Source organism: Doryrhamphus excisus, linkage group LG2 (assembly GCF_037039965.1).
Source record: "Doryrhamphus excisus strain RoL-2023G ecotype Guam linkage group LG2, RoL_Dexc_Guam_v1.1, whole genome shotgun sequence".
Lineage (NCBI taxonomy): Eukaryota > Metazoa > Chordata > Actinopteri > Syngnathiformes > Syngnathidae > Doryrhamphus > Doryrhamphus excisus.
Window position 1 is genome coordinate 24,106,361 of NC_136358.1, and position 23,316 is coordinate 24,129,676.

The 23,316-nt window shown below is 42.2% G+C and overlaps 1 protein-coding gene across 5 annotated transcripts in view; it reads left to right on the forward strand.

Moving 5' to 3' along the window:
- Positions 1 to 23,316, forward strand: part of myocd (myocardin) — a 123,625-nt gene that overhangs the window by 98,648 nt on the left and 1,661 nt on the right. For 3 of the 5 annotated variants that reach the window (XM_078788887.1, XM_078788888.1, XM_058061386.2), the window contains exons 2-9: positions 5,967 to 6,032; positions 15,149 to 15,330; positions 17,134 to 17,238; positions 17,311 to 17,612; positions 19,424 to 19,580; positions 19,654 to 20,163; positions 21,497 to 21,988; positions 23,011 to 23,154. In XM_078788887.1, coding sequence (XP_078645013.1) covers positions 5,967 to 6,032; positions 15,149 to 15,330; positions 17,134 to 17,238; positions 17,311 to 17,612; positions 19,424 to 19,580; positions 19,654 to 20,163; positions 21,497 to 21,988; positions 23,011 to 23,154 — 1,958 coding nt within the window. Of the gene's footprint in view, positions 1 to 874; positions 1,130 to 5,966; positions 6,033 to 15,148; positions 15,331 to 17,133; positions 17,239 to 17,310; positions 17,613 to 19,423; positions 19,581 to 19,653; positions 20,164 to 21,496; positions 21,989 to 23,010; positions 23,155 to 23,316 lie in introns of those variants that run through there. The other 2 variants (XM_078788889.1, XM_058061388.2) reach the window with 2 other exon arrangements.

Consider the following 23,316-nt stretch of genomic DNA (forward strand, 5'->3'; position numbering starts at 1 on the left):
GACAACAGAAGACAACTAGGTAGGAAACAACTAGGTAGGAGACAACTAGGAGTCAACTAGTAGACAACTAGTAGACAACTAGGAGACAACTAGGAGACAACTAGGAGACAACTAGGAGCCATCTAGAAGACAACTAGGAGACAACTAGGTAGGAGACAACTAGTAGACAACTAGGAGACAACTAGGTAGGAGACAACTAGGAGTCAACTAGTAGACAACTAAGAGCCAACTAGGTAGGAGCCAACTAAGAGCCAACTAGGAGTCAACTAGTTGACAACTAGGAGCCATCTAGGAGACAACTAGGTCGGAGACAACTAGGAGTCAACTAGTAGACAACTAGGAGAAAACTAGGAGTCAACTAGGAGTCAACTAGTAGACAACTAGGAGACAACTAGGAGTCAACTAGTAGACAACTAGGAGTCAACTCGGTAGGAGCCAACTAGGAGCTAACTAGGAGCCATCTAGGAGCTAACTAGGAGCCATCTAGGAGCCATCTAGGAGATAACTAGGAGCCATCTAGGAGCCAGTTAAGCATGCTAATAAAGGGATGACAATATCAATAATGTTAATAATTCTTCATTCATCATTCACTGACAGCCATGGCCTTCGTATGCTAGCATACATTCAATATTTAGTATTGTTTCATTGCCTTGCACTGAAAATGGAGTAGCTGCTATTTCATTGTACTCTATGTAAAATGACATTAAAGGGTATTGTGATTCTGATTCATTCCGATTGTGATTCCAATTGTGATTCCGACTGTGTAGGAAGTGAAATGAATGCTTGGAAGTAGATAACTTTGTTAACTTTCAATAAGGAGGATGGCCAAATGACTTACCATCTTCATCCATCACTTTCCAATCAATTCATCATGATTAACCGGGATCAATATATTTGTATGTATTAATAGCTACAAGGGAAAATGATGCTAACAGGTAGTACACGTTTGTGTTTGTGCTCGTGTCTTGAACTCCTCCAATACCAAAGACGTATTTGTACGCTGATATCCACCCAACAACCTCTTATATTTACCTTCAGAGTAATTTGAAACCATAAAAACGGCCACTAGATGGCAGTTTTTTGAAGGCAGAGATCACGTGACCATGAAAACACAGGAAGGAGGAAGTGGGTGAGCATGGAGGGAGGGTTAGCGTGCAGAAGGTCGCATGTTGTAGAGACATTTGAAGGCATGCACACGCACACACATGCACACACGTAGTTCACTTCCAAATATGAATATGTAAACAGCTAATTGTGTTGTATTTGTAAATAAAGGCTGATTTAAATGGGACAAAAATGTGGCGCTTGTGTTGTGCAACAGTTGTGTAGATTCCTGAAACGTAGCTATGTGATTACTGAGGGTAGCTTGGTTTAAGTCAATTCCTCTCATTAGATTTCATCATTTAAATTGTTGTTTGTTTTGGTTTAAGTTCATTCCCTGTCTAATACCTTGAATTGCCTTTCATAATCATTTACAGTAACAGCCATGGTGCCACTTCCCCGCTCCAAATTTCTATGCCGCTTATGCTCATGAGGGTCACAGGGGTATGCTGGAGCCTATCCCAGCTGACGCCGGGCGAGAGAATTGAATGAGTTCAATGCAGCAAATGCCGCTATTGTCCCTCAGTCTGCCGTGGTAACAGATAGTAGCATGATGGTTTTTCGTTGTGGTTTAGTTTATTCCCAAATTGCAGGAGACGGGAAGCCCTGGTTTGGGTTCTCCGCTTGGCCATCTCTGTGTGGAGTTTGCACGTTCTCCCTGTGCATGCTCCCCGCTTCCTCCCACATCCCAAAAACATGTTAGCTTCATTGGCGACTCCAAATTGTCCATAGGTATGAATGTGAGTGTGAATGGTTGTTTGTCTATATGTGCCCTGTGATTGGCTGGCCACCAGTCCAGGGTGTACCCTGCCTCTTGCCCAAAGACAGCTGGGATAGGCTCCAGCATACCCCCACCCTAGTGAGGATAAGCGGCATACAAGATGGATGGATAATAACCGAGTATGCCTACAATAATAAAACATGTTGCTGCCTGGTTGACTTTTAAAGAATGGATGAAGAACTCACTTCAGCGTGTGTGTTGATATTAGATTAGCACCATGGAGAGCTGACTGAGATTACGTCACAGCGTGTGTCAAAAACATCCTGGAATGAATGTTGTACGGTGTTTCCACTGGAGTTGCTGGGTAGATTCCATCCCAAACAGACCAAAGTCACTGGAGGTGGGAAAAGGCCAATTCCCGTTTCAATGTTGGCTGTTGCAGTCGCTCCTCTTTCTGTTTCTCAGAAAGCACCAGAACAGGGGTGACCTTCTCACACAGTTCCATACGTTCCAAGAAGAACCTCCAAATATTAGGAGAATAAAGTCATAATTTTACATTAGATCATTATTTAACCTACATACACCTATATATACATCTATATATATTCAACTATAAACACACACATACAGACATATATATATATATATACTACTACCGCTCAAAATTTTGGAATCTGAGATATGGCTTTTTCTTGGCAATCCTGCCATGAAGTCCAGCATCCTGCTGATACTGACACTGGTGATTGACGGCTACTATTTAGTGCAGCTGCCAGGTGACGACCTGTGAGGCGTCTTTGTCTTAAACTACACACTTCTTCTTGCACAGTTGTGCAGCGTTTTTCTGTCCTTGTTAGACCCAGTTTGTGCTGCTCTCTGAAGGGTGTAGTTAACAGCATGGTAAGAGGTTTTAGTTTTAGTTTTACATTTTTAGATGGGTTTTCTATTCATCTATTAGCCTTATAAAATGATGAACTTGGATTAGCAGCCATACCAGGAGATTGACAGTTGTTGATAGTAGGCCTCTATGCAAAAATGTAGATCCTTCTTTGAAAATCATCTGATTCATTCATTTTTCTACCGCTTTTCCTCACGAGGGTCGCAGGGGATGCTGGAGCCTATCCCAGCTGTCTATACCTTGGACTGGTGGCCAGCCAATCACAGGGCACATATAGACAAACAACCATTCACACTCACATTCATACCTATGGACAATTTGGAGTGGCCAATTAACCTAGCATGTTTTTGGAATGTGGGAGGAAAACGGAGTACCCGGAGAAAACCCACGCATGCATGGGGAGAACATGCAAACTCCACACAGAGATGGCCGAGGGTGGAATTGAACCCTGGCTGAGAGGTCTGCACGCTAACCACTCAACCACTGTGCAGCCCTTGATTCATTTTCATTGTTTGTGAAATGCATGAAAATGTGTTTTTCTTTGGAAAACAAAGAAATTTAGAAGAAGTTCCTAAATTTTTGAGCGGTAGTGTATATATACACCTATATATATATACTTATATATACATATATACACCTATATATATATCCCCCTTGTCCTTGTGTGTTTTCTCGTCCGTGGTGGAAATGAGGAAGTTAGGATGCTCCATCTTCCTCTTCGTGTCACAAAGCTGCCCCCGTCTCATTAGCAAGTGAAGATGAAGTGTGGAATTGAGCTCTTGTTCTTCGCCACCTTCGGAGCGCAACATCAGCACGGTGCCGTGTGTAGTCGTTAGCACTTCACCAGAGACGACTTATTTAGCTCATAAATCTGACATCTTGTAAACACGCCGTCGCATTTGGACAGCCTTTATTGTCAGGAAAAGCTGCACGTGTGTTTTAAGAGACCAAGCGGTGGGATGGCGGAAATGATATGTGACGTGATGACGCCACCTGGCTGGGAGAACTTGTGGCAGCTGGTGTGCTTCTCACAATGAGTTATCATCTTGGAGAACAAGCGTTTCCATTCTAGACGATGTGGAGGCTTGTAGACTGAAAACACCTGCTTGACCACGGTGCGTTCCGCTTTGTCTTCTATTCCACAACGGCATCCTCTACGTGACGAGCGCCTCATGTTGCATAACCACAGCCTGGTGATGAGCTGGCCCAGTGGAAGGCGGGTTATTGTGTGAAGCTCCTCTATAGGAGCCACACTCAATACAAAGCATAACATGAGCATAACAGGTCGCCTTTAAAAGAATATCATTTCAGTAGCAGAGAGGTGGAATGTTCAAGAAGAAAAGGGAAACCTTTTGATATTTTTACTATGTTTGGACACCCCTGGTTTAGGGTTTAGGGATGGGGTCCAGGGATTAGGATTATAGGGTTATAGGATTGTAGGATTAGGGTTATAGAGTTATAGGGTTAGGGTTATAGAGTTAGGGTTATAGGATTAGTGTTATAGGATTAGGTTATATGGTTACAGGATTAGATTATAGGTTTAGGGTTATAGGGTTATGAAATAAGGGTTATAGGGTTAGGGTTAAAGGGTTAGAGTTGTAGGAATAGGGTTAAAGGGTTAGAGTTGTAGGATTAGAGTTATAGGATTAGGGTTGTAGGATTATAGTTATAGGATTAGGTTATATGGTTATAGGATTAGGATTATAGGTTTAGGTTATTTGGTTATGGAATGAGTGTTATAGGATTACGGTTAAAGGGTTAGAGTTATAGGATTAGTTATAGGGTTAGGGTTATAGGATTAGGGTTAAAGGGTAATAGTTATAGGATTACAGTTATAGGATTAGGGTTATAGGATTAGGGTTATAGGATTGGGGTTAAAGGGTTAGGGTTAAAGGGTTCGGGTTAAAGGGTTAGGGTTATACGGTTAGGATTAGGGTAAAGGTTCGGGTTCGGGTTATAGGATTAGGGTAAAAGGGTTAGGGTTATAGGATTAGGGCTAAAGGATTGGGGTTGTAGGATTAGGGTTAAAAGATGAGGGTTATAGGTTAGGTTAGGGGTTAGGGTTGGGGGTGAAGGAGGTCTTGATAACTAGGGTTAGGGTTAGGGGGTTGGGTTAGAGTTAGGGGGTTAGGTTTAGAGTTAGGTATAGGGGTGAATGAGGTCTTGATAGCTGGGTTAGGGGTTAGGGTTAAGGGGTTAGGGTTAGGGTTAGGTATGGGGTGAAGGAGGTCTTGATAGCTGGGTTAGGGTTAGGGGTTAGGGTTAAGGGGTTAGGGTTAGGGTTAGGTATAGGGGTGAAGGAGGTCTTGATAGCTGGGTTAGGGTTAGGGGTTAGGGTTAAGGGGTTAGGGTTAGGGTTAGGTATGGGGTGAAGGAGGTCTTGACAGCTGGGTTAGGGTTAGGGTTTGGGGGTTAGGGGTTAGGGTTAGGGTTAGGTATAGGGGTGAAGGAGGTCTTGATAGCTGCTATCATAAGCGAATAACTCGAGACCGATACGTCCTAGGGCGTTTCTCCCGAGGCCGACCCCCCCCCCCCCATAAATTGGCACGGGCTTTCGTTTGGGACCACTTCTGACTTCCTGTCCCCACCGGAAGGGGGCTAGGGTTAGGGTTAAAGGGTTAGGGTTAAAGGGTTAGGGTTAAAGGGTTAGGGTTATAGGAGTAGGGTTATAGGATTATAGTTATAGGATTAGATTTATAGGATTTGGGTGAATGATGGGAGGTGTTTGGACAAATGGCTGGGTTTGAATGAGTGGACCGCTAGAAGCAGATGATGAGTAGTAGGAGCAGACACCATTCCAGCCATTGGAGTGAAGACCCTCAGCAAGACAATGGAAGGCAGACCTGGGGGAGTCTTGATGTTTCTGACCCCACACTCCCTCCTTCACTGTACCCACACAAACACACCCTGAGGACCACACACACACACACACACACACACACACACACAGCAGATGTGTTTAAAGGCAGGAGCGTGTTTATCACTGCCGACATCCTGCTCGCAGAAATATTTGTGACCAAACTGCTTTGGGTTTTTCCCCATTTTGGCAAGCGTGTCCATTCTACGTCCGTACGCGTGTACCGTACACGTTCCCCCTCAGCCACGATTCTGCTGTCCGTGTACTACAATGATGCTCTCTGCTACTCCCTGATGTTTGTTTTTACTGTCCCTTTCTTTCCATCTATCCTTCCTATTGTTCACCTTCTGGCCCCTCATCTTCGCTGTCTGTCTGCCCACCCCCCCACGTAGTGCTACAGTTAAGACTTCAGCAGAGGAGGACACGAGAGCAGCTGGCAGACCAAGGCATCATGCCTCGTGAGTAACAACCTCCAACTTGGAGCTGCAGCACACACACACACACACACACACACACATTGTTCCTAGCTTGAATTGAAATGATGTTGTGAGATGTTGAGGACATTTCAGGAGAGGACATTGTCCAAGACCTCCCTAAGATCCTGAAGCCTGCAGAGAAGGAAGAGTCAGTGGAAATAAGGCGGTTTGAAAACCAAGGGTGTTCAGGTATCATCCAGTGAAATCTGTCCGTCCATCCATCCATCTGTCCATCCATCCATCCATCATCCATCCATCCACCCATCCATGCATCCATGCATCCATCCATCCACCCATCCATGCATCCATCCATCTATCATCTATCCATCCATCCATGCATCCATCCACCCATGCATCCATCCATCCATCTTTCCATCCATCCATGCATCCATCCACCCATCCACCCACCCATGCATCCATCCACCCACCCATCCATCCACCCATGCATCTATCCATCCATCCATCCACCCATGCATCCATCCACCCATGCATCCATCCATCCATCCATCCATCCATCCATCTATCCATCCATCCATGCATCCATCCACCCATCCACGCATCCATCTATCCACCCATCCATCCATCCACCTATGCATCCATCCACCCACCCATCCATCCACCCGTGCATCCATCCATTTATCCACCCATGCATCCATCCACCCATGCATCCATCCATCCATCCATGAATGCATGCATCCATTCATCTATCCAACCCATCCATCATCTATCCACCCATGCATCCATCCATCCATCCATCTATCCATCTATCCATGCATCCATCCATCCATCCATCTATGCATCCATCAACCCATCCATGTATCCATCCATTCATGCATCCATCCATCCATCCATCCACTGACCCATCCATCCACCCATGCATCCATCCATCCATCCACCCATGCATCCATGCATCCATCCATCCTTCAATCCATCCATGCATGCATGCATCCATTCATCTATCCATCCACCCCCCACCACCCACCCACCCATCCATCCATCTATCCACCCATGCATCCATCCATCCATCCAGGCATGCATCCATCAATCCAACCACCATCTACCCATCCATCCATCCATCCATCATGTTTATCCTCACTTGGGTTGCACATGTCAGGATGGATGGATGGTTGGATGGATGAATGGACTGACGGACAGCTGCATCATCTCAGTCCTTGAAATGAACGCTTCCACATTTTAATCCACCCAAACCATTCCAGCATCAAAGATGTGTCCCATTCCATAAACTTTTCCCTGTGCCCCTACAATATGCAATCTTCATATTTGAAGCTTTTGCTTTGGTTTTGTGCATGTGTCAGTTGGCCCTTGCTTGCAGTAGGAGGGTTTTCTTAGGTTCTCTGAAGGTTGCGTGAAGGTTCTATCATAGGTTCCCTCAATGTTCCCCTAATGTGCCCTCAACAGTTGGATGGATGTTGTTTTTTGGGTACCAGCAGTGGGCGGTTTTGGTTACGTTCTATCAGCGTTATGTCTCGGTGGTGCTTTTAGGTTGGGTTTTGGTGGTACTGGCATCTCTCACCCCCCCACTTGGTTTCAACCACTGTTTCATCTTGTTTGGGATAGAAACACAAACGGAATCATTCCCGCTTAATGCGCCATACGTTTACGTTTGACAAATCCAGTCCAAACGTTAGCTTTCAAGTGTGTCATGTGTTTTGCAGAATGTTTTGAAACGGTGAAAGACGGCTTCATGTTAGGCTCCGCCTCCTTGCCATTGTACAACAGCTTGGTCCCGGCGTGTAAACATTGTTGTATTAAATCAGGCCAGGCAGAGACAGCAGAGGTGTTTAGGATAGCAGGAGAGTTATAAACACGTCGTGATGTCACCGTTGATGCGGGCAGCAAATGGCTTTTCAACGTGACAACTTTGTTCTTGAAGACGGTGGAGCTTCATGGCGTACGTTGCTCATCCATACAAAATGGTTCACGTCATTTGGACACATGACCGTTTCTCATTTATGCCCAATTTCCCCGTCTCGATTTTCTTCCCTAAGCCAAACAGGTCCGCCATGGCGTGACCAACATGATGAAAATAAAGTGATACTGCCATTCCATGTGGAAGTGGTAAATTTTTGGCTTATTATTAGGGATCGACCGATATGTTTTTTTTTTTGAGCCGATGCCTATACCGTTTTTTTTTCCATCACACTTAGCCGATGGCCGATTTTGCAGCCCATACTGCTTTTGCTCCCTCAATTTAAATGAAAAAATGATAACAAATATTACAGGTCTCAAGTTGAAACAAATTTTTATTGAAATGTAAACACTGAAAAATACATCGGCGAACTCATGTGTGTATCGGCCGATACCGATTCAAGTAAAGAACACAAAAATTGGCCCGATATATTGGCCGGTCGATGTATCGGTCGATCCTTACTTCTGATGTTTAGAGGAAATAATGTTGACGATAACTGGTTAGCTGGTTAGCTTAGTAGCTCAGGGATAGTAGGAGCGTAAAAGTGACTATTGCCGTGTGCTTTCATTTAATTTAAAAAACCATAAGCAGGTTTTTTTTTAAATCAAATATTGTATTTATTAACATATTTATAAACATATAGAATACATAGAATCCTATATTGCAGAAATTCATTTATCACTGTCGGGTCTGGACTGTAATATCTGACAATTTTTATTCAATGGAATCAAAATGGAATCCAAATATTTTATATATAATTTCTTTTATGTTGAGTCCTATCAATTTAAATATATTCTACTCTAATAAATATATTTTTCCTGCTTTTAAATTTTTTTTAAATATTCAATTTTTATGATTTTGATATAAATATGAAATAAATTCATATTCATATTCGACTTTTCTTATGTTCTATCCTAAGTGAATTATGAATGAAATGAGGCTTCTATGTATTACATACAGTATGGTTTGCCATTATTGAAATGTATGCATCTTCTTTATGTTTCATCAGTTAGTAGGCAGCAACAGTAATAGTAGTCGGTCATATATGTTGTGTATATCATTTAAAAATAGAATAAAAAAATAATGATGAAATGGAGTATTTCTTTGTATTGACGGATGAATTATGAATGAAATGACGTGTGTGTATATGATGTGTCCAGACTTAAACTAGTTTGAGGCCCCCGCCTTTATATGAATGTGTAATATGGATGCTGTATGGTATCATGTACCCAGAAAAAAATATTACGTTTGATTAATGTTCATGTTAAAGGTTAAATAACTGTTAATAGTTATCCTCCCTATCCGTGTGGAAGTGGTAAGTTTTTGGCTATTTCATTTTAAAGGAAATAACTTGAAGGCTACCGTTTAGGTCGCTAGCTCTCTAGTTTGCGAGTTAGCATGTGTCTCAAGACCCTGCAGTTGCGCAATATGTTGTAAATAAAAAGAGTATAAATGTGACTATAGTCGTGTTTTGTCATGTCTACAGGGCTCTAATAATGCTTTGTTCATTTTAATCTGAAAAAATAATTTGTCTACCCACAAACTATATGTGGTTTCTTAAGTTTTTATTATTTGCCGTTTTATTATTATTATTATAATATTTATTTATTACTGATTGATTTTCTTTATTCTTGATTAGTTTATTTATTTTTCATCTTATTTTGTGTAGAAAAATAAAAATTAAGATATTTGAGAACAGTGGAATGTTTTATCAGAGCTTTTATTGTAGAAAATCCAGTGGCCCCCAGGTAAATTGAGTTTGAGACCCCTGCTCTAACACCTGGGGGGCCAGGGAGGGCCATATCGGGAAAAGAAAGGATGCCACCGTAATTCTATGTAACAATATAACAACATGACACTTTGTGTTGAGTTGTGCTGTCAGAGACTAATATTGACATTTGACCTATGTGATGCATTAAAGCGGAAAGGTAGCGACGTCTTGGGTGTTTCTCTGCTCTTATCTTCCGTCAGCCATACTCTGTCCAAATACTCGGAATACGTCCAGACGTGGACTTACTAGACAAATAAATCAACTGGCTGTAATTAAAGGGCTGCAGCAGGTGGGCTTTCCAGCTACAACAATCTGGCTCGGCTAAGTCCAGTACAAATAATCACGTCTGGGGCTAACCTGCCTGGACGGACGGCCGACCGCAGGTCTTTCGGTAGCGCTGGCAGGAGTAATGACCCTGAACTGAGGCGAGTACAGCTCAACGGTTTGATTATTACAAACTGAATTGGAGTCCAGTTTCTGATGAGTCGGATCTGGGAAGCGTAGATGGACGGATATTGAGGTCTGTGTTGGACTTGTGTTGCATTTGTGTTGTGACTACTTGTGTCAACACCCGCTCACCGCTCGACCACCGTTCAAACCGCGACACTTGAATACGGATTTGATACGTACTTCATTTATTATATTTATTATCATTTCTTGATCAGTACAGTCTAAAGCAGGGGTCTCAAACTCAATTTACCTGGGGGCCACTGGAGCTAGGGTCTGGGCGAGGCTGGGCCGCATCAGGTTTTCAAAAAAAAAAAAAACAAAACGCATTTATTAAAAACAGAAAAATATACCAACTTTTTCAGTGCTTTGGTTCCGATTTTCTACAATAAAAGCTCTGATAAAACATTCCACTGTTCTCAAATATCTTAATTTTTATTTTTCTGCACAAAATAAGATGAAAAATAAACCACATATAGTTGGTGGGTAGACAAATTATTTTTTTCAGATTAAAATGAACAAAGCATTATTAGAGCCCTGTAGACATGACAAAACACGACTATAGTCACATTTATACTCTTTTTATTTACAACATATTGCGCAACTGCAGGGTCTTGAGACACATGCTAACTCGCAAACTAGAGAGCTAGCGACCTAAACGGTAGCCTTCAAGTTATTTCCTTTAAAATTAAATACCCAAAAACTTACCACTTCCACACAGATAGGTAGGATAACTATTAACAGTTATTTAACCTTTAACATGAACATTAATCAAACGTAATAATTTTTTCTGGGTACATGATACCATACAGCATCCATATTAAACTTGCGCGGGCCGCACTAGCATTAAAATTTAATATCAAGGCGGGGGCCTCAAACTAGTGTCCTGCGGGCCACATTTGGCCCGCGGGCCGGGTGTTTGAGACCCCTGTGTTAGAGACGCAAACTAGAGAGGTAGCGACCTAAACTGTAGCCTTCAAGTTATTTCCTTTAAAATTAAATAGTCAAAAACTTACCACTTCCACACGGATAGAGAGGATAACTATTAACAGTTATTTAACCTTTAACATGAACATTAATCAAACGTAATAATTTTTTCTGGGTACATGATACCATACAGCATCCATATTAAACTTGCGCGGGCCGCACTAGCATTAAAATTTCATATCAAGGCGGGGGCCTCAAACTAGTGTCCTGCGGGCCACATTTGGCCCGCGGGCCGCGTGTTTGAGACCCCTGTGTTGGAGACGCAAACTAGAGAGCTAGCGACCTAAACTGTAGCCTTCAAGTTATTTCCTTTAAAATTAAATAGTCAAAAACTTACCACTTCCACACGGATAGGGAGGATAACTATTAACAGTTATTTAACCTTTAACATGAACATTAATCAAACGTAATAATTTTTTCTGGGTACATGATACCATACAGCATCCATATTAAACTTGCGCGGGCCGCACTAGCATTAAAATTTCATATCAAGGCGGGGGCCTCAAACTAGTGTCCTGCGGGCCACATTTGGCCCGCGGGCCGGGTGTTTGAGACCCCTGTGTTAGAGACGCAAACTAGAGAGCTAGCGACCTAAACTGTAGCCTTCAAGTTATTTCCTTTAAAATTAAATAGCCAAAAACTTACCACTTCCACACGGATAGGAGTGATGAGTGATGAGTGATGATCATGAGGAATTCACGGTAAAACCCAAGCTGATCTACTTTGATTTCCACGGTTGTTGTTGTTTCTTTGGCTCCAGGATGGATCCTTGTTTATCGGGGGGGTTCAAGTGTATGAGGAGCTCCAGGGTAGGATTCCAGGAAATGCATGTTGGAGCATAACGCCCCACGTGGCGCCTCCTTAGATGTCTGCTGTGTGTATATCATTCCTGACACTGTTATGGGAGCCTGCGCTGTGGAGCTCGGTGGTTTGTGTTTGCGTCCAGTCGACATGTTGCGCAAAGCGAGATGCGGTCAGCTGGTGAACGCCACCTCGGAACAAGGATGCGAGCGCCTCGCCGGGATGAGCAGCAGCTGTATTTAGGCCCACGCTCTTTCTTTAGAAGTGCTTAGCGAGCACGTGTGCGGGCTTACCGCCGCGTGTGTTTGTACCGATCTCCTGGTTTAACGGCCGCACGGCTCCATCCAAGCCAGCCACCTACGAAGATGCTGATGTCCTGCACCATTAACCCCTCGCTGTCTCTGCAGCCGTCAGCGCCATCCTCCCAAGCTGCCATGCTTCTTCTTCTTTTGTCTGCTTCGGTCACGCTCAACTAGGAACATGGAAGGAACATCATGGCCGAAAAGCAGCAGGAAGAAGCAGAGTTGATTTGATCCTACATCTGCTCATCATTCCAATTCAAGAACAAAGATGAGAAAATGGATGCATCAACCTCAGCCTTTTTCATCTCAGATTTAAGACTTTATTCCCGACTTTATTCCTACCACATTTTCCCTTATGGCATTTCCCAACATTGTCTTCTTTGCTTCTCATCATTTTCCCCCCAAATCACATGACATGTGTCAATCAGTCTGGAACACCTCAACCCCAAAATGCCTTCATTTCATCTTCATGTTGATTGAATCATTGAATTGAATAAAGTCCAACTCTTGGCTAATAGTTGGACTTTATGCCGTTCAATGACAGTAGTTTAGTAGTTTACTTGGTTACTACTTTACTTGTTTAGTAATTTAGCATTTTAGTAGTTTAGTTGTTTAGTAGTTTTGTAGTTTAGTTGTTTAGTAGTTTAGCATTTTAGTAATTTAGATGTTTAGTAGTTTAGTAGTTTATATGGTTAGTAGTTTAGCATTTTAGTAGTTTAGTTGTTTAGTAGTTTAGATGTTTAGTATTTAGCGTTTAGTTGTTTAGTAGTTTCATAGTTTAGATGTTTAGTAGTTTAGCATTTTGTAGTTTAGTTGTTTAGTAGTTTAGCATTTTAGTAGTTTAGTTGTTTAATAGTTTAGATGTTTAGTATTTAGCATTTTAGTAGTTTAGTTGTTTAGTAGTTCAGCAGTTTAGTAGTTTAGCAGTTTAGTAGTTTAGTAGTTTAAATGTTTAGTAGTTTAGCATTTTAGTAGTTTAGTAGTTTAAATGTTTAGTAGTTTAGCATTTTAGTAGTTTAGTAGTTTAAATGTTTAGCAGTTTAGCATTTTAGTAGTTTAGTTGTTTAGTAGTTTAGCATTTTAGTAGTTTAGTTGTTTAATAGTTTAGATGTTTAGTATTTAGCATTTTAGTAGTTTAGTTGTTTAGTAGTTCAGCAGTTTAGTAGTTTAGCAGTTTAGTAGTTTAGCAGTTTAGTAGTTTAGTAGTTTAAATGTTTAGTAGTTTAGCATTTTAGTAGTTTAGTAGTTTAAATGTTTGGCAGTTTAGCATTTTAGTAGTTTAGTTGTTTAGTAGTTTAGCATTTTAGTAGTTCAGTTGTTTAGTAGTTTAGTTGTTTAGTAGTTTAGATGTTTAGTAGTTTAGTTGTTCAGTAGTTTAGCATTTTAGTAGTTTAGTAGTTTAAATGTTTAGTAGTTTAGCATTTTAGTAGTTTAGTAGTTTAAATGTTTAGTAGTTTAGCATTTTAGTAGTTTAGTAGTTTAAATGTTTAGTAGTTTAGCATTTTAGTAGTTTAGTAGTTTAAATGTTTAGTAGTTTAGCATTTTAGTAGTTTAGTTGTTTAGTAGTTTAGATGTTTAGTAGTTTAGATGTTTAGTAGTTTAGTTGTTTAGTAGTTTAGCATTTTAGTAGTTTAGTTGTTTAGTAGTTTAGTTGTTTAGTAGTTTAGTTGTTTAGTAGTTTAACATTTTAGTAGTTTAGTTGTTTAGTTGTTTAGTAGTTTAGTTGTTTAGTAGTTTAGTTGTTTAGTAGTTTAGTTGTTTAGTAGTTTAACATTTTAGTAGTTTAGTTGTTTAATAGTTTAGATGTTTAATAGTTTAGATGTTTAGTAGTTTAGTAGTTTAGTTGTTTAGTATTTTAGCATTTTAGTAGTTTTGTTGTTTACTAGTTTAGTAGTTTAAATGTTTAGTAGTTTAGCATTTTTGTACTTTAGTTGTTTAGTAGTTTAGATGTTTAGTAGTTTAGCATTTTAGTAGTTTAGTAGTTTAAATGTTTAGTAGTTTGACATTTTGGTAGTTTAGTTGTTTAGTAGTTTAGCATTTTAGTAGTTTAGTTGTTTTGTTGTTTAGCATTTTAGTAGTTTGGTTGTTTAGTAGTTTAGTTGTTTAGTAGTTAATTAGTTTAACTGTTAAGTAGTTTAGTAGTTTGTCCCTGTCATTGGACCTTTGGATGTTTCTGCTCCATTGATCACGAATGCTAGACCATTTATTTTATTTCCCTTCTGTCTGCTTCCTAGACTTCTAACTTCTGATTGAATGGAAGCGATATGGAGGCATGTGTCCTGCAGAGGAACAGTGTGTGTGTGTGTGTGTGTGTGTGTGTGTGTGTGTGTGTGTGTGTTTGCGGGGGTCAAGGGGTTCCATGAGTCGGGTGCCATGATTGAAAGCAGGTCTCTGTCCTTAGCGTCACGTGTTTGGATGCAAAAAGCCAATCTGGCATCAACACCAGCTCCCTCTCAGATAGCCGCTCTCGGCTCCTCCAATCACAGCGGAGGCTGCAATCAGCCCGACCAATGAGGACGTGGCGCAGCGGAGCACGTCCACGTCGAGGGTGCTAGCAAGTGTCAGTGAGACATGCGAGGCACGGGGTCACACGGTTTAGGAACAACAGCCAGTCTGAGGCTACTACAGACGAGAATCATGGTTGCCATGGTGATGGTAAGACATGAACAATCCAGGGTCTCCCTGGAGTCAAGTCAAAACGCATCAATGACAGATTCCACTACAGTGCATGAAGGTGTGCAATGTACCTGTGGCAGGCAAGCAGCGACAAGAAGGTCACATGAGGGTCAAGCTCCATGATGGAGAAGAAAATGGAGGTGTGGAGGTCATGAAGACGCTAACGTTCCACCTCTCTTGGCAGTAAACCACGGCAAGTTCCCCAAGCAGGAGGACTCGTACGCCTTTGAGGAGGACAGCAGCAGCGAGAGTTTGTCTCCAGATCAGAACCACAGCGACGAGTCTCAGGGCTCCGCCTGCCCTTCATCCCACCTCGCCTGCAGCACAGCCTCCTCTTCCTCACCTGGACATGCCAGCACACAGCAGGTACGCTACTACAAAATATACTGCTATCAATACGCACAACATACTGTACATACTTATAATACATTCAACTGGTATTTTTAAATGACAAAACATGGAAAATGTATATATTATATATATTATATATAATATTGTATTATATTATATATTAACTTGTATTTTAACTTTTGACTTGAATCCATTTATTTTAAAATGTATGTACTTTCGCTCATGTATCCTTAGGTGTCCCTAAATACAAGTACATGGTCAAATGACAGAATACTTCGTTAATACCTTTGGGAGTCCCTCAGGGAATTGGCTCAGCTTTCACACGCCCCACGATGATTCCGATTCATCCTACCGTTCACGTTTCATTCCAACTTTCACGTTTTATCCCAAAGTTCATGTTTTATCCCAACGTTCATGTTTCATCCCAACGTTCACGTTTCATCCCAACATTCATGTTTTATCCCAAAGTTCATGTTTCATCCCAACGTTCATGTTTTATCCCAATATTCACGTTTCATCCCAACGTTCACGTTTCATCCCAATGTTCACATTTTATCCCAATGTTTACGTTTCATCCCAACGTTCCCGTTTCATCCCAATTTTCACGTTTTATCCCAATGTTCACGTTTTATCCCAACGTTCACGTTTCATCCCAACGTTCACGTTTCATTCCAACATTCACGCTTCATCCCAACGTTCAAGTTTCATCCTACCAGTCACGTTTTATCCCAACGTTCATGTTTCATCCCAATGTTCAAGTTTCATCCTACCAGTCATGTTTCATCCCAACGTTCACGTTTCATCCTAACATTCATGTTTTATCCCAACGTTCACGTTTCATCCCAAATTTCACGTTTCATCCCAACGTTCACGTTTTATCCCAACATTCACGTTTCATCCCAACGTTAACGTTTCATCCCAACGTACATGTTTCATCCCAACGTTCATGTTTCATCCCAACGTTCATGTTTCATCCCAATGTTCACGTTTCATCCCAATGCTCACGTTTCATCCCAACATTGATGTTTCATCCCAACATTGACGTTTCACCCCAATGTTCACGTTTCACCCCAATGTTCGCGTTTCATCCTAATGTTTGCGTTTCATCCCAACGTTCACGTTTCATCCCAATGTTCACGTTTCATCCCAACGTTCACGTTTCATCCCAACGTTCACGTTTCATCCCAACGTTCACGTTTCATCCCAACATTGACGTTTCATCCCAACGTTCACGTTTCATCCCAACGTTCACGTTTCATCCCAACGTTCACGTTTCATCCCAACGTTCACGTTTCATCCCAACGTTCGCGTTTCATCCCAACGTTCAAGTTTCATCCCAACGTTCACGTTTCATCCCAACGTTCACGTTTCATCCAAACATTGAGTCCATTTACCCTGTCCTGGTTCATGGCTGACTCAGTGGCCCTGCGTTCCCTGCTGAGATACCCCTCCATGGGGCCAAATAAACTTAATGAAGAAGGTGAGAAGAAACACGATGAATCAAATGCTGTGGGGATGTATGGGAGGGAGGTCTGTATCAGACAATAACTTGTGTTTATTATTTTCTTTGTCGATTTTAATATGCGTGTCCATGAACGTGTTCATATTTGTGGGTGTCTGGAATGGACATCAATAGTCCAGACTTTAGGGACACCCTGTATTATAACCTTGACTTTTGCGCCCCTCTGTGGCGGCAGAGTGAACTACAGCGAGCTGCAGCTTTTAGAAATATTTGAGTCAGTGGGAAAAGTAAAAAATACTTCGAGTAGCATTTGAGACTGATATTTTAATTGTAGATATTTGCTTGCATGTGAACAGGAGGGCACAAGCGGGGACCCCCCTGACCAAATCCAGGATGAAGGACCGTGTGGAACCGGCAACAACCAGGCCACTGCCCCAATCCCAGTTCCTGCTGTTGTCAAGGTTAGCATGCGGCTAAGCTGCGTTGTCATATTTGCCCGCGTACACCAATACTGTTCCCGTGTTTCACCACAGGCCAAGACGGCAGACAAGAGTCGCCATAAGAAGCCCAAAGATGTGAAACCCAAAGTGAAGAAGCTGAAGTACCACCAGTACATCCCCCCGGACCAAAAGGCCGATAAGTCGCCCCCGCCGATGGACTCGGCTTACGCTCGACTCCTTCAACAGCAGCAGCTCTTCCTGCAGCTGCAGATCCTCAGCCAGCAGAAACACGCTCATACGCACTCGCAGCAGCCCGCCGGACCCATGCAGGGTCAGGCGCAGCAGCGACAACCCGCCTTCGCCTACCAGCCTCACCCGCCAGCGCACATGCAAAAGTACGTCACACTGTGCATCCTTTCAAGCTATTCTTTCATAACTCATAACTGTATTTACATGTTTGTCCCTCTTAAATGCTTCTCATCAAACAAATGTAAATATCAGTCATCATGTCATTTTTTCCATGATTTTCAATGAATACACGTGTCACAAATCAAAAATACATTTCCCACATTCTTGACCAGGGGGTCTCAAACATGCGGCCCGCGGGCCAAATGTGGCCCGCATGACATCGTTTCATCCTACTTTTCACGTTTCATCCCAACGTTCATGTTTCATCCCAACGTTCACGTTTTTATCCCAACGTTCACGTTTTATCCTAACGTTCACGTTTCATCCCAACAGTCACGTTTCATCCCAACATTCACATTTCATCCCAATGTTCAAGTTTCATCCTACCAGTCACGTTTCATCCCAATGTTCACGTTTCATCCCAATGTTAACTTTTCATCCCAACGTTCATGTTTCATCCCAAGTTCCGTTTCATCCCAATTTTCACGTTTCCTCCCAATGTTCACGTTTCATCCCAACGTTCACATTTTATCCCAACGTTCACGTTTTATCCCAACGTTCACGTTTTATCCTAACGTTCATGTTTCATCCCAACATTCACATTTCATCCCAACATTCACGTTTCATCCCAACATTCACGTTTCATCCCAATGTTCACGTTTCATCCCAACGTTCTCGTTTTATCCCAACGTTCACGTTTTATCCTAACGTTCATGTTTCATCCCAACATTCACGTTTCATCCCAACATTCACGTTTCATCCCAACGTTCACGTTTTATCCTAACGTTCATGTTTCATCCCAACATTCACGTTTCATCCCAACATTCACGTTTCATCCCAACATTCACGTTTCATCCCAACATTCACGTTTCATCCCAACGTTCATGTTTCATCCCAACGTTCACGTTTCATCCCAATATTCACGTTTTATCCCAATGTTCACGTTTTATCCCAACGTTCACGTTTTATCCTAACGTTCATGTTTCATCCCAACATTCACATTTCATCCCAATGTTCATGTTTCATCCCAACATTCACATTTCATCCCAATGTTCACGTTTCATCCCAACGTTCACGTTTCATCCCAACGTTCACGTTTCCTCAGCCACATTCTTGACCAGGTGTCTCAAACATGCGGTATGGATGCTGTATGGTATCATGTACCCAGAAAAAATTATTACATTTGATTAATGTTCATGTTAAAGGTTAAATAACTGTTAATAGTTATCCTACCTATCTGTGTGGAAGTGGTAAGTTTTTGGCTATTTAAGTTTAAAGGAAATAACTTGAAGGCTACCGTTTAGGTCGCTAGCTCTCTAGTTTGCGAGTTAGCATGTGTCTCAAGACCCTGCAGTTGCGCAATATGTTGTAAATAAAAAGAGTATAAATGTGACTATAGTCGTGTTTTGTCATGTCTACAGGGCTCTAATAATTCACTATATGTGGTTTCTTAAGTTTTTATTATTATTATTATATTTGTTTATTTATTACTGATTGATTGATTTTCTTTATGTTTGATTTGTTTATTTATTTTTCATCTTATTTTGTGTAGAAAAATAAAAATTAAGATATTTGAGAACAGTGGAATGTTTTATCAGAGCTTTTCTTGTAGAAAATTGGAACCAAAGTGAATTTTTTTTTTATTTTTTTGTTTTTAATAAATGCGTTTTTTTGTTGTTTTTTTTTAAAACCTGATGCGGCCCAGTCTCACCCAGACCCGAGCTCCAGTGGCCCCCAAGTAAATTGAGTTTGAGACCCCTGTTCTTGACTATTCCAAACTTTCATTCCTCCATTCCAGAGGGAGCGGCGACCAGCTGCCGGCGTGTGCCCCCAACTGTCCACCCAAGCCAGGAGACAGCATCCCGTCCTCACCGGTCAAAACCACATACCCCGCCCAAAACAACATCTCTCCCGTCAGACCCGGACCCCTGCCACCAAATCTGGATGACCTTAAAGTAGGTGCTCCTATATATTGTCAATGTGCCAACCTGTCCTTTTAGTGGAATAAGTCATGTGATGCTTTTCAAGGTGTCTGAGCTCAGGCAGCATCTTCGGATTCGCGGCTTGCCGGTTTCCGGCACCAAGATGGCGCTCATTGAGAGACTTCGGCCATTCAAAGATTCCAGTGACGGATCCTCCCCATCGGGCTCCTCCGATATCACGACGGTGACCTTCCCCGTGACTCCAGTGGGGTCGCTGTCCTCTTACCAGTCTCCATCCTCCTCCAGTACCCTGTCCCAGGGCGGGTATTACCCTTATGCCAGCACCTCCTCCACTCCACCGATCTCACCAGCGTCCTCCGAGCTCTCTTTGAGCGGCTCACTCCCTGACAGCTTCAGCGACGTACCCATGTCCTCTCCACCGCAGTTCGCCCTGCAGCAGCCATCCCCCGGAACTCTCGGCACGGGCGACGGGCTGGGATGCGGTGGAGCGCGGGTTGGGGAGGGGGGCATGGAGGCAGAGAAAGATAAAATGCTGGTGGAGAAGCAAAAGGTGATTGAAGAGCTGACATGGAAGCTGCACCAGGAACAAAGACAGGTGAGCGGCGTCACACGGGAACCCTAATACACGCATACACACATACATATATATACTACATACAAACATACGTACATGCACACACATACATATATACACATGCATACATGCATGCATGCATGCATACATGCATACATACATACATACATACGTACGTACATACATACATACGTACATAGGTACGTACATGCACACACATACATACATACATACATACATATGTACAAGTACACACATACATATATATACATACAAACATAAATACATACGTACATGCACACACATACATATTTATACATACATACATACATACATACATACATACCTACATACGTACAAGCACACACATACATATAGTATATACATACAAACATACATACATACGTACAAGCACACACATACATATATACATACAAACATAAATACATACGTACATGCACACACATACATATTTATACATACATACATACATACATACATACATACGTACAAGCACACACATACATATATACATACAAACATACATACATACATGCACACACATACATATATACAAACATACGTACATGCACACACATACATATATACATACATACATACATACATACATACACACACATACATATATATATATATACAAACATACAATCATACATACATACATACATGCACACACATACATATATACAAACATACAATCATACATACATACATACGTACATGCACACACATACATATATACATACAAACATGCATACGTACATGCACACACATACATATTTATACATACATACATACATACATACATACATACATACGTACATGCACACACATACATATATATACATACATACATACGTACATGCACACACATACATATATACAAACATACATACGTACATGCACACACATACATAGTACATACATACATACATACATACATACATACATACATACATACATGCACATACGTACATACATATATATACATACAAACATACAACCAAACACTGTAACATGTATGTACATATGTACATACATGTATATACAGAAGTACATGTACACAAGTATATAAATCAATACACACGAGTGTATAAATCCACAATAAATCCACAATCCATATATATCCATCCACACATCTATATATACACCCATATATACTACGTACACCAGGAAAGTAGGAAAGTCCACAGCCCTGAGGGAAAACGGGCACGGTTCCAGGAAGGCTTGGGGTGCAGGCAGATCCCTGGATCCCCTGGATCCCCTGGATCCCGGGATGTCAGTGAACACGAGTGTTGAGTGATATGTCTGTTCTTGTGATCACGCTTGTCAGGTCGAAGAGCTAAAGATGCAGCTCCACAAGAGAAAGCGCTGCTACGGCGCCACCCCAGGCACCGTGACTCCATCTCCGTCTCACCATCCCTCGGTGCTCCATCAGACCATGATGGGCCAGCCCTCCTTCGAGGTCAACGTTAAGCAAGAACCCATGTCGCTCTCATCCAGCTGCCCGCTTTCTCCCAAGCACATCAAGACCTCTCCAGGGAACTGCATGGAGGACATGGCGCACTGTAACACCATGCTCCCCAGCATGGGGAACCACTGTGGGCCACAATGTATGGACTCCGCCCCATCCTCTGGCAGCCCGTCCACCATGACGGCATTCCTTAGTCCGCAGGGCTCGCCCCAAGACTCCCCTATCGGAAAGCCTTCCGGAAGCCCTCAGCCTTCGTCTCCTAGCAACGCCTACATGCCGCCTCCTTTCCTGGGGAGGGACGGCTGCGGTCATCCAGACTCCCTCTGCAGCCCCAGAGGATGCAGCATGCAGGTAAGGTAGCAACCATAATAACTAATAATGATATGCAGTATTTGCTTTGATGTAATTAAGATGTGCTGGAGGTGTGACAGAAGGTGGAGGTGGAACTGCATCAGGGATCAACTCTAAGCCCATTCTTGTTTGCTATGGTGATGGACAGGTTGATAGATGAGCTTAGACAAGAATCTCCATGGACTATGATGCTTGCAGATGACATCAGGATTTGTAGTGAGAGTAAGGAACAGATGGAGGAGATGCTAGAAAAGTGGAGGTTTGCCCTGGAAAGGAGAGGAATGAAGATTAGCCGCAGCGAGACGGAGTACATGAGAGGGACCCAAGTGGAAGAATGAGGTTACAGGGAGAAGAGAGCTAGCAAACTAGAGAGCTAGCGACCTAAACGGTAGCCTTCAAGTTATTTCTTTTAAACTTAAATAGCCAAAAACTTACCACTTCCACACGGATAGGGAGGATAACTATTAACAGTTATTTAACCTTTAACATGAACATTAATCAAACGTAATAATTTTTTCTAGGTACATGATACCATACAGCATCCATATCAAACTTGCGCGGGCCGCACTAACATTAAACTTTCATATCAAGACGGGGGCCTCAAACTAGTGTCCTGCGGGCCACGATTGTGTTTGAGACCACTGGTCTAGAGACAGGAAGCAGAATTGGAAGAAGCAGAGATGAGGATGCTAAGGTTTTGATTGGGAGTGACCAGGATGGATAGGATCAGGAAGGAGTACATCAGAGGTTTACATGTTAGAGATAAAGGTAACAAGGTAACAGTTATATCAAATACGCCTGTGGGCGGGCATTCGGGTTTCTAAACCAATCAGTACGTCGATGCTAAGGAATGATAACGACATTGACTTAGTGAGGGAGTGATATTCCAAGCACGATGTAGCGATGTTGGTTAGCAATATCCCATAGCAATATCTGATGGGTACTCCAACCTTTGACCTTTTCCTGTCACGTAAACAAGCGGCTTCATTCCACATGACTGAAGATGCTGTCTCTCCTTGCAGGTCCCTCATAAGGGTACGCAGGGGGTCAACTGCTCCTATCCCTCTGAGCAAAGAGGCCTTCAGGGACTTTATTACAACACGGCTGATTATGGCCTCACTCAGAACGGCCTCGTCAAACCTGGCAACCTGAATATTCAACCCAAGGTAAACAGTATGACGGGATGATGAGCTCATAGCCATAGACCTGATAAGAATAGGTCAGATAAGGCTCCAATGAGGCCAGATGTGAGGGTTCTTCTCCTGCCTGTGATGCTAACGACCGCTAGTACCTTCCCCAGAGCTTACTTGTAAACAAACACTTCCCTG